Source organism: Leptonychotes weddellii, chromosome 15 (genome assembly GCF_054177405.1).
Source record: "Leptonychotes weddellii isolate Sample4059 chromosome 15, ASM5417740v2, whole genome shotgun sequence".
Classification (NCBI taxonomy): Eukaryota; Metazoa; Chordata; class Mammalia; order Carnivora; family Phocidae; genus Leptonychotes; species Leptonychotes weddellii.
The window spans coordinates 5,041,074-5,053,225 of record NC_138383.1 but is presented as its reverse complement, the minus strand read 5'-3'; the positions used below and the strand labels follow the sequence as shown (position 1 = coordinate 5,053,225).

At 45.4% G+C, this 12,152-nt stretch overlaps 1 protein-coding gene across 1 annotated transcript in view; it reads right to left on the bottom strand.

The window, feature by feature from the left end:
• The window catches only part of SRP68 (signal recognition particle 68), a 30,346-nt gene extending 20,566 nt beyond the window's left edge, over positions 1-9,780 (bottom strand). Inside the window, exons 1-7 of the mRNA XM_081804466.1 lie at positions 9,582-9,780; positions 7,971-8,037; positions 5,985-6,098; positions 3,804-3,999; positions 2,120-2,202; positions 1,516-1,625; positions 1,073-1,155 (exon numbers count right to left, since the gene is read on the bottom strand). Coding sequence (XP_081660592.1) covers positions 1,073-1,155; positions 1,516-1,625; positions 2,120-2,202; positions 3,804-3,999; positions 5,985-6,098; positions 7,971-8,037; positions 9,582-9,756 — 828 coding nt within the window. The 5' untranslated portion in view covers positions 9,757-9,780. The remainder of the gene's footprint in view (positions 1-1,072; positions 1,156-1,515; positions 1,626-2,119; positions 2,203-3,803; positions 4,000-5,984; positions 6,099-7,970; positions 8,038-9,581) is intronic.
• Between the last annotated feature and the right edge of the window lie 2,372 nt (positions 9,781-12,152).

Genomic DNA, 12,152 nt, shown 5'->3' with positions numbered 1-12,152 from the left:
ATGCAGGGCTCGATCCCAGGACCCTGGGATCATCACCTGAGCCAAAGGCAGACGCTTAAGAACTGAGCCACCCAGGTGCCCCGAGATCCCATTTAAAAAATATATGCCTTGGGATCCCTGGGTGGCTCAGTTGGTTAAGCATCTGCCTTCGGCTCAGGTCATGATCCCAGGGTCCTGGGATTGAGTCCCACATCAGGCTCCTTGCTCAGCAGGGAACCTGTTTCTCCCTCTGCTGCCACTCCCCCTGCTTGTGCCCTCCCTCTCTCTCTCTGACAAATAAAGTCTTTAAAAACAAACATATACAGGGGCGCCTGGGTGGCTCAGTTGGTTAAGCGACTGCCTTCGGCTCAGGTCATGATCCCGGAGTCCCGGGATCGAGTCCCGCATCGGGCTCCCTGCTCAGCGAGGAGCCTGCTTCTCCCTCTGACCCTCCCCCCTCTCATGTACTCTCTCTCTCTCTTTCTCATTCTCGCTCTCTCGAATAAATAAATAAATCTTAAAAAAAAAAAAAAAAATATACATATATGCGCGCGTGCGCCTTTTTGGGGCAGCTGGGTGGCTCAGTCAGTTGGGCGTCCATCCAACTCTTGGTTTCAGCTTGGGTTGTGGTCTCGGGGTCATGGGATTGAGCCCTGTGTTGGGCTCTGCACTCAGCAGGGAGTCTGCTTGGGATTCTCTCTCTCTCCCCCCCATCCTGTGCTCGTTCTCGCTCTAAATAAAATCTTAAAAAATATATGTACATATACCTTTCTTTCCTACATATACAAAAATCTGTAAACTATTCATCACCTTATTAGTAGTGGTTACCTCTGATTTTACCATGTGATTTTAGTTTTCCCCCGTCTTTTGTATTTCCTACTTTCTCTATTTTCCTACATTACTTGCCTAGAAAATAAATGAGATAAAAAAACGAATACTTTAAAATATTAAATGAAAAAAGTTTGTTAAAAATACATGGATATAAATATGCATATATTAACAGCAATTACACTGAGTACTGAGATTATGAATTACTTCTTTTTCTAGACTTTTTCCAACCAAAGACTTCACAAAAACGTACAGACTAGATTACCTCCAATTTTTCAGCCAGAAGACCCTCAGTGCCCCCAGACCTCAATCTCATCTGCATGAGTTCATTGATAGCGGACTGGTCCCCTGAGAAAGAGAGAGCTGTTGAGTAGCAATCCTCAAGGGTCTGGTCTGATCTCTCAAGAACCACTAGATTCAACTCCAAGCTCTTCCTCTTGCACAGACACAGTCCAGTGAACCTCAAGTCCGTTCACAAAGCTCTTGAGGAGTACAGAAGTTGGCAGGATGGAAACAAAGCACAGGAACTGCCTTCTGTGACTTTAAGCTGGGCTGATGTTGACAGCTTTACCCTTCTCATCAGCCAAAACCCGTGCCAAGGACGGATGCAGGGACAAGGAAAGCACGAAAGTTAAACAAATCCTCTAGGCTCTCCGAGATGAACCACCACCAGCCCACCCGTCTGTGCTCCACTCAGCCCCTGCTCACCAATGTTATATGCACAGTAGCGGATGTTGGGTGAGATCTCTTCCACACGCTGGTTGTACAGCACAGCCTGCTCTTCTGTGAAAGCACTGGCGAGTTTCTCGTAGATAGTTCTGCGGGGAAAGAAACACCAGCTTTCACAGCAGCCTCACTCCAGGAAAATAAAAAAGAACACAATGGCTAAAAACAAAACATGGCACTTTGAGACCCTTCTACCAACTATGAGAACTGGCATGGTTCTAAGGATGAATGAGAACAATCAATATTCCTAAAAGGGAAGGAAAGGAAAAAAAAATAAGTAACTGGGGCTTGCTCAGTCGACCGGGTGTCCAACTCTTGATTTCGGCTCAGGCCATGATCTTGGGGTCATGAGACTGAGCCCCATGTCAGGCTCCCCACTCAGCAGGGAGTCTGCTCAAGATTCTCCCTCTCCCTCTGCCCCTCCCCACCGAGTGCTCTCTCCCACATGCACATTCTAACATAAATAAATCTTAACTAAATAAATGAGTAACTGTACTTCTGTAGAAACAATCATTAGGTGATCTGCAGCTTGAAAGGGACTATGTACAATCGAAATTGGCCATGGCTTTTGAACCAGAGGACTTACTTGCATTTATTAAAAGCCTCAATCGCAGCTTTCCATTCCTGATGTTCAAAACGCAGCATTCCTGAGAGGTAAGCCGTGTAAGCCTGGAAAGGGGAAGAAGGGAGCTGCTTCAACACCCAAGAGCCAAGGCCACCGCTCAATCTCCTCCACCTGCTTTCAGCTTTGACATCAGGAATACAGAGATATTCATCAGGGTGATTTTATTTTATTTATTTATTTTTAAGAAGGCTTCAAGCCTGGAGCCTAACATGGGGCTTGAACTCAACACTAAGATCAAGACCCGAACTGAGATCAAAAGTCACTCAACCAACTGCACCACCCAGGCACCCCTATTCAGGGTGATTTTAACAGAGAAAATTTATTGGGGCGCCTGGGTGGTGTAGTCAGCTGAGCGACCAGCTCTTGGTTTCAGCTCAGGTCATGATCTCAGGGTCATGGGATCAAGCCCCACATCGGGCTCCGCGCTCAGACAGCAGAGTCTGCTGAAGACTTTCTCTGCCCCTCCCTGCGGCACACTTGCTCTCTCTTTAAATAAATAAATCTTTTCTTAAAAAAGAGAGAGAAAGGGTGCCTGGGTGGCTCAGTTGTTAAGAGTCTGCCTTTGGCTCAGGTCATGATCCCAGGGTCCTGGGATTGAGCCCCACATCGGGCTCCCTGCTCGGCGGGAAGCCTGCTTCTCCCTCTCCCACTCCCCCTGCTTGTATTCCCTCTTGCTGTGTCTCTCTCTGTCAAATAAATAAATAAAAATCTTAAAAAAAAATAAAATAAAATGTGAAACACAAATAATTCACCATGATTCATTCACTGACTAGAATTAAAAAAAAAAAAAAAAGTCTGTTTTCTTCATGTGACTTAACAATTAGCTTCCAGGATATAACATTCAGTATCAGAAGCTGAACGTAAATTTGCAGTATCTATCTCTTTTTAAAAATTCATTTCAGAGGTGCCTGGGTGGCTCAGTCATTAAGCGTCTGCGTTCGGCTCAGGTCATGATCTCAGGGTCCTGGGATCGAGTCCCATGTCAGGCTCCCTGCTCCGTGGGAGGCCTGCTTCTCCCTCTCCCACTCCCCCTGCTTGTGTTCCCTCTCTCACTGTGTCTCTGTCAAATAAATAAAATCTTTAAAAAAAAAAAAAATCTCATTTCTCTGAAACTAATACACTATATGGTAACTGCATTTTTTTTCCTGAACTTAAATAAAATTTAAAAATGCAAAGAGCCCTGAAAAAAAAATTATTTTGTGAACTTCCCAGATCTAAGAATCAAGCTTTCTATCTCCATTTCAAGGGCAGGCTCAGCTGGTGGAGCATATGACTCTTGATCTTGGGGTCATGAGTTCAAGGCCCACACTGGGTGCAGAGATTACAAACTTACATACATACATACATAAAGTTAGGGGGGAAGAAAACAAAAACAAGCCAAGAGCTCAAAAACAAAAATAAGAGATGCCAACTTCGCCTTGAAAAAGCAAGACCGGGGCGCCTGGGTGGCTCAGTCGTTAAGCGTCTGCCTTCGGCTCAGGTCATGATCCCAGGGTCCTGGGATCGAGCCCCGCATCGGGCTCCCTGCTCAGTGGGAAGCCTGCTTCTCCCTCTCCCCCTCCCCCTGCTTGTGTTCCCTGTCTCGCTGTGTCTCTCTCTGTCAAATAAATTAAATCTTTAAAAAAAAAAAAAAAAAGACACTAACCTGAGCCTCTAACTTGGTCTTGGCATCCACGCGATTGCTCTCACACAAGCGTTCCAATTCCTCTGCGTGCTTCACGGCTTTGCGCAGGCGAGACAACAAGTGGAACCGTTTTCGGGGTTCAGTGTTGGCTTCCTGTTTCAGCTGCATGGCATAGCTCCAGGCTCGTTCAGCATCCATCAGAACCAGAAGCAAATACCTAAGCAAGAGAAAACGGGCAACCTGAACAATGAACGCCAAGAGCATCAGACTTTGATACTCCCCAAGGCACGATCTTCAGCCTCTCAACTTCTCCTGACACCCTCCCTGGCTTTCCTCCTCAGAACTACCCTTCTCGGGGCCTGGGGGGGCGCAATTGGTTAAGTGTCTGACTCTTGGTTTTGGCTCAGGTCATGATCTCAGACTTGTGAGATCGAGCCCCACACACATCGGGCTCTGCATTCAGCGTGGAGTCTACCTGAGATTCTTTCTCCCTCTGTCACTGCCCCTCTCACTCAAGCTCTAAAACTTAAAAAATATTAAAAAGAAGAAAAAGCACTACTCTTCTCCCAGTATCAATCATGGCACCCAACCAGCATCTCCGATCAGGCTCCACCTCAAATTTCTAACCACCCACCAGACACAGCTCACTAAAAACACCTGCTACCACCTCAGACTGGGCAAACGCAGACTTACTCCTCCCCAATTTTAGCAAAGGGGGAGCCCAGGCACACAATCTGGCCTCATCTTTGAATCAACACCTCCTCCATCCCAACCCAGCTGAAAACCAAGTCCTTAAGAGACACCATATTGAAGTGGTTAAGAAAAAGGCTCTAGAGTCAGGGTTGGAATCTCAGGACCATCTGTCACTAACTATGTGACACTGGACAAAGTACTAATCTTTCTGTGCCTCAGTCTCCCGTGTAGTAATACATGTAACACACTTACACCAGAGTCTGGCACTTACTAATAAAGACTGAATAAATTAGCCACTTTATTATGATACTGGAAAATCTTTTAAGCTACTGCCTTGATTAATCTTCCTTAAACGTGAGCTTAATCTTGTCTCTTCAAAATAAAGGATCTCATTATCACAGAGACCCCTTCCTAACCTGTTCTCATCAGATTTAACCAATACCTCCTGCTGAAGCCCATCATGGGCTCCATGCTCTAGTTCTCTGTGTCTCCATACACCAAGCTCCCAGCCTCTCTGCTGCCTGAGCAGCAGCTAACTGTCCAGAGCATTGTAATTCCTAAAGTACATTCAGACACCAAGGCAAGCTGTTTCCCCTCACACAGAATGTTCTTTCCTCTCAGAAACCCCTCAAGGTCCAGCCTCCTCAATGCAGGCTTCCCGGTTTCCCTATCAAAACCCCCCTGGGGCGCCTGGCTGGCTCAGTCACTAGAGCATGCAACTCTTGATCTCTGGGTTGTGAGTTCAAGCCCCATGTTGGGTGTAGAGATTACCTAAAAAAAAAACAAAACAAAACAAGGGGCACCTGGGTGGCTCAGTCAGTTAAGCATCTGCCTTCGGCTCAGGTCATGATCCCAGGGTCCTGGGTTTGAACCTGGCATCCATCGGGCTTCGTGCTCAGTGGGGAGTCTGCTTCTCCCTCTCCCTGTCCCTCCCCGCTCTTGTGCGTGCTTGTGCCCCTGCTCGAGCGCCTCGCGCTCTCTCTCAAAAAAAAAAGACAAAACAAACAAAACACTTTACAAAAACAGGTGGCAAAAGGACCAATTTGGCCCACGGGCTGAAATTTGAGGAACTGGCCTAGAGACCTTTAATACATGCTGCTTGACAGACTGATCCTTCTGCAAATTTAAGAATGGCTGCATTCAGCACCGAAACATAAAACTCTTCTGGAAAATTCACACACAGCAGATTTCATTTAAGATATATGGATTTAAGTTAGCACTTATACACTGAAACTTGCATTCCAGAACCTTACCCAATACCCCATCAGGTTCTAATCACGGACTTCAGCGTTTAGCACTCCGCCACACCTCCTGAAAACGTTACCAAACCTCTCTGAGCCTCAGTCTCCTCATCCTATAACTTAAGAATAGTAAACATGTCTATTCCAGAGAGCTCCTAGAAGAATCACCTGAGGTAATGAAAGGGTTCTGGCACAGTGTCTAACACACAATTGTTCAATAAACGCATTACCAAGAAGCATTTAACAACTAGCACAGAGCAGTCAATACCTGTTATCAGTCAGAAGATCTTCAGTTATTTTTTTCCCTGTAAATTTGTGTCTGTTCCCCATCTTGAAGTTGAGTGTTTTCCGAAGACGTCTTTGTCTACGGGAACAGTAGCCCCTGAAATAAAAAAACAACAATTCAGGCAACCCAATAGTACTTTCAATAGCACATTCTACAATAAAGTAAGGTCAAAGGTTTGAGATGTTCTACTTATGGTTACCACAGACACCACACATCATCTTGCAAACATTTAGTTAACTAAAACCTGCAGGGCGGTACGACTGGTGTCACTGGAAACATATTTCAAACCTAATCTGTCAGACGTCATGACTGTGGTGACCTTCTGGGAGGAAGGGTTTGTGATTAGAAGGAGCAAAAGGGAGACTTCTGGGATGCTGGTAATGTCGTCTGATAATGTCTGCTGGCTACAGATTGTGAAAAATTCATCTTTCTGTATACTTTTCTGTATATAAATTATACTGCAATAGAATGGTAAAAAAAAAAAATCCTTCAATAAAAAAGCATTTTTTAAAAAAGGAGAGGGAACAGGGGCACCTAGGTGGCTCAGGCAGTTAACTCTCCAACTCCTGATCTCGGCTAGGTCTTGTGAGTTCGAGCCCCACACTGGGCTCTACGCTCCGCATGGAGCCTAACTTAAAAAAAAAAAAAGAGAGAGGGAACAGATAAAAGGGCAGAAAGCTGATCTCTGTAATAACTGAGTGATGGATTCACTACAGTATCTCTACATCTGTTTTTGAAAATTTCCTTAATAATTAAAAAAACCCCTCCAATTAGAAGTCTCCAATTAAAACTTTTTCATTGCTTCATCGTGCCTACATTAACCTGAACAAGTCACCCTGGCTTATAGGACCCTACCCATTCTGGCCCCGCTTATTTCTCCCACTTTATCTTCTACCACTTCCCACCTTGCTCACCGTCACCCAGTGTTGTGGACCATTTATGACATGGCTCACTCCTTTAGAATCTGTAGAGTGTTTTGTTCAGTAGCACTTTTAAAAGTCCGTAGCCAGGGGCACCTGGGTGGCTCAGTCAGTTGAGCTGCCTTCAGCTCAGGTCATGATCCCGGGCTCCTGGGATCCAGCCCCACATTGGGCTCCATGCTCAGCTGGGAATCTGCTTCTCCCTCTCCCTCTGCCCCTCCCCCCCAAAGCCTGTATCTTCAATATAAAATGGTTGGGGGGGCGCCTGGGTGGCTCAGTCAGTTAAGCGGCTGCCTTCGGCTGAGGTCATGATCCCAGGGTCCTGGGATCGAGTCCCACATCAGGATCCTTGCTCAGCCGGGAGCCTGCTTCTCCCCTGCCTGCTGTTCCCCCTGCTTGTGCTTGCTCTGTCTCTCTCTCGCTCTGTGTCAAATAAATAAAATACTTAAAAAAATTTTTTAGAAGTCTGGATATTTCTGCCTCCAAAGTATTGAACTATATTATACATTAGGCATCTATTCTATTTTTAAGAGTCATATTAAATTTGTTTTCCAACTTGAAGGCTGTTACAAAGTTTACCAATAAATTATAATGATATTATAGAAACTCCCCTTATATGGGGTGCCTGGTTGGCTCAGTCAGTGGAGCATGCGGCTTTTGATCTTGGGGTTGTGAGTTCAAGTCCCACAATGGACACACAGCTTACTTTAAATAAATAAATAAATAACTGGAAAACTTCGCATTTAACCAAGACTCTGACAATACGGTTAAGTTTTTAAAAAAATTATTAATGTAACTGCTTGCTATTTTCAGCAGAAACCTCCAATGTATCTGCAATATTGTGAGGCAAAATGGATAAAAACGTTGGCTCCTTTTATTCATTGTGAAATTTTAAATTTGAAAAGTACATTTTGAGGACTCAATATAAGTTCAGAGTCAGACTTTCTAAGTATACTTTGACACAGCAAAATAAGTAGGATATTAACAAAAGCAAACCAAGTTTGAAAATTCCACAATAATTTCCATATATCTTACACATGATACTAACCTATACCTCTGAAAATCTCCATGCCGTAAACCATGCTGCTGCTGGGATTCCTTAATAATCTGAAGAACTAGAGCCAAGATTAAGGAAAAGCTTACAATGGTAAGAATCCAAATAAATCAAAACATATTCCCATTAGTCTATATTTGTATCAAACCACAGCATGTTAAACATTTCTGAAATGCTTAGTACACTAATTACTGAAATCTCTCGTAATCATTTTCAGTAGCTATCTTGTCATAGGACAGGGCAAAGCAAGCAGAAAAACTGATTGCCTGAACTGTTACTTTCAAACTAAAAAAGCAGGGTATTAGCCATTGAGGATTACTGAAATCTAACAGCTTAAATAAAGTTGCTGGATTCTAACTACTGATTATAACTGGGATGGTTCTCACTGATTTACACCTGGACCCAGGATTTTACTCATTCAAGCAGATTCAGGTTATAAATGACGTGTACTACTCCTCTATTTGCGTAACTTCCTACATCTGCCAAATCTAATTTTCCTTAACAGGTGTGATGCTGCATGAGCCTATGGTTAGCACATGCCAACCAAACTAGGCCACAGCTTGCATAAAAATATTAGTTCTTCTTTTAAAGAAAAAGCTCTGACCAAACTCTCCATATTAAGAATCATAAAATATTTTAAGATTTTGTACCAAACTTTAGGAAGCCCAGTGACCTTTATCTACAATTTTAGTTCTCTTTTAAAGTTTCCTCAATGCTCTTCTACAGACTTAAGATATCGAACACTAAAAGCACTATTTCAACAACTAGAAGGAGTAAGAAGCTGTAAGGTTTGTAAAGAATCAAGGCATTCTAATATCCATTTAGAACTCGATCACCAGTTCAAAAGTGAAACTCCAATCCTCTGAAAACGACATTAAGATGTCAAGCTAAATGTGTTATTTCAGAAATTCACCTACATCTTCTGCGTTTGTTATTCATTTCAAAAAGCCACAAACTAGTGTCTCAGGCACTCAGCTGTGATACACTCTGATGAAAACTACAGATCCATTCCACCGGATCAACTAAACGAGACTCTCAACAAGATAAAATGCCTACAGGGCTATTAAGAAAGCAATACAAGTGATGTTAAGCTACGTTTATATTCAAAATGGGCAACAAGCTCTTCCTCAGAGCACTCAATCTTTGCCTCCACTGCCAAAGCATCAAACTTTAATTTTTACTATCCGTTCTCCAACAGCTGTCAGACAAAAGTATTAAGCTAAAACGTCAATACTGCAGTTTCCTCTCTTCAGTGCAGTGACTCAAGATGCTAAGACAGCCCCGCTCACTGGGGTGGCCACAGTGTCATCCCCGTCACCAGCCCTCCAAACGGGCAGCTGCGAGGAACTGCAGGAATCTGCCCAATATCCCGGCGCCGCTGGAAAGAAAAGAACGTTCCCCAGGCTGGAAAGCGAATGAGAAGCCATAGAAGACCGGGCGAAAAACAGACCCTGTAACTCTGAGTGCCAGAAAGTAAGCGCGAGAGAAACTGCAACCCTCGGCCTCTCCTGCCCGGGACCTGCCGGGACTCGCCGCCTCTCCCGCCCCCGGCCCTGCATATCGACACGTAGTCATTGCGAGTTAGGCCTGATTACTCTAGGATACTCTCCAAACTCAGGCTATCCCCGAATTCTTTGTTTGCCTTCGATCCAGCTGAAGGCCGTTCGTTTTCCTTATTTTCCTCTCCTCCGCCACCGCGTCCACCACCGCTACCGCCACTGCCGCCTCCGCTGCCGCCGCCGCCGCCGCCGCCACCGGGAACCTGTTTCTCAGCAGCCATCTTGCCCCAGCGCCGCAGAGCCAGACGGGATAGAGGAGGCGGGACGACGGAGGCGGAAGAGAGCGAGGCCTGCCCCGACGGCCTGACGGGATAGTGGCGGACTTCAGGGCCGACGGCCCCGCCAGCCAGCAGGAGCCACTTGTTGGAGCGCGCCTGCGCGTGGGCTCGGGTTCTTGAGTCGGGGCGGGCGGGGCTGAGGGCTTGTTCACGCGGGGAGCCCCGAGCTAGTGAGATCTTTCTGGGGCAAACCCTCCTCTGGTCCACCGAGGGCGCAGGACTCGGAGATGGCCCCCCCCCACCTCCTGCATCCTTGCACGGGGGATCCGGCTCACGTCCCAAGCACAGAGGGCGGGGTGGTTGGCTAAGGACTTTGGGTTTCGGGGTGTCTACCTCCCTGGATACTCGGGAGATGCGGTACCCACGCCACCCTCATGAAGCACTCCACCTGTGAGGGAGTCGCCTCTGCGCCGTCCTCTGGGGCCCACCTTGAGAAAGCCATGGCCAGAGGAATCGCTGGCGGGGTCAGGGGTCAGCAAGCTGAGACCCGGTGTAGGAACTTCTGGGACTGCTGGGGACGTATGTCTCTGGACTTTGGAGCGAGCAGTCCAGCAGTTCAGGAGGGAGAAGTGCTGAGGCGAGGGAGGCTGAATATTTCCTCTGCAATACGGCACTGTGGGCTCTGGAGTCTGAGTCCTGTTTCTCCAATCCTGGCTCCCCTCTTACTGGTTGGGAGAAGTTGGGCGAAGAACTTAGTCTCGCTCTAAACACTTTCCCTTCTCTGTGAAATGGGGATAACCAATTAAGACGGTTTTTATGAAGATGAAATGAAGCAATTTAAGGGCACCTGGTGGCTCAGTCGGTTAAGTGTCTGCCTTAAGCTCAGGTCATGATCTCAGGGTCCTGGGATCTGCCAGGGTCAGAGATGGAGTCCTCACTCAGCAGGAAGTCAGCTTCTCCCTCTCCCTCTGCCCCCCCCCCCATGTGTTCACGCCTGTGCAGGCCCCCTTTCTCTCTCAAATAAATAAAATCTTAAAAAAAAAAAGAAATGAGGCAATTGAAAGTCTCTACTCAGTATCACCAATCATTAGGGAAATGCACATCAAAGCCACAATGAACTTTTTCACACCCATTAGGATGACTACTATATTTATTTTTTATTTATTTTTGGATGGTTACTATTTTTTTTTTTTTGGATGGTTACTATTTTTTTTAAAGATTTTATTTATTTGGGAGAGAGAGAGCCCACAAGTAGGGGGAGGGGCAGAGGGAGAGGGAGAAGAAAAAGAATAAGAACAGAATAGAAAAAAAGAAAGTAATTTTATTGTTTAAAAAAATAATAACATGTATTGGTGAGGATATGGAGAAATCGGAACCTTGGTGTGCTTTTGGTGCAAATGTAAAATGGCGCAGCCACTGTGAAAAACAATATGACTGTTCTTTGGAAAATTGAAGAATTATGATTTGATCTGCCAATTCCATTTCTGGGTTTATATCCACAAGAACTGAAAGCAGGGTCTCCAAGAGGTATTTGTACATTCACAGTCATAGAAGCATTATTCCCAGTAACCAACAGATAGAAGCAACCCAGTGGCCCTCAAGGGATAAACAGAAAGTGGCATATCCATACAGTGGAATAATATTAAGCCTTAAAGATTTTTTTTAATTTATTTATTTGACAGAGAGAGAGCACAAGTAGGCAGAGTGGCAGGCAGAGGGAAAGGGAGAAGCAGGCTCTCTGCTGAGCAGGGAGCCTGACGCAGGGCTCGATCCCAGGACCCTGGGATCATGACCTGAGCCGAAGGCAGCTGCTTAACCGACTGAGCCACCCAGGTGCCCCCAAATATTAAGCCTTAAAAAGGAAGGAAATTCTGACACAAGCTCCAACATGGCTGAAGCTTGAAAATATTGTGCTACATTAAGTAAGCCCGTCACAAAAAGACTAGTATGGTATGATTCCATTTGTATGAGGTATCGACTGTAGTCAGATTTATAGAAAGTATGATGGTGGTTGGCAGGAGCTGGAGGCAGGAGAAATGGGGAATATTCATTATTGTTTAATGGATACAGAGTTTCAATTTTGCAGGATTAAAGAGTCCTGGAGATTGGTTGAACAACAATGTGAATATACTTTATTTTATTTATTTATTTATTTATTTATTTATTTATTTATTTATTTATTTATATAGAGAGAGAGTGCAAGCAGGGGGAGGGCAGAGGGAGAGAGAGAAGATCTCCAGCAGATTCCCTGCAGAGTGCGGAGTCGGACAGGAGGCTCAGTCCCACGACCCCGAGATCATGACCTGAGCCAAAACCAAGAGTTGGACACTCAACCGACTGAGCCCCACAGGCGCCTTTGCATATACTTAATATTACTGGGTCGTAGACTTTAAAATGTC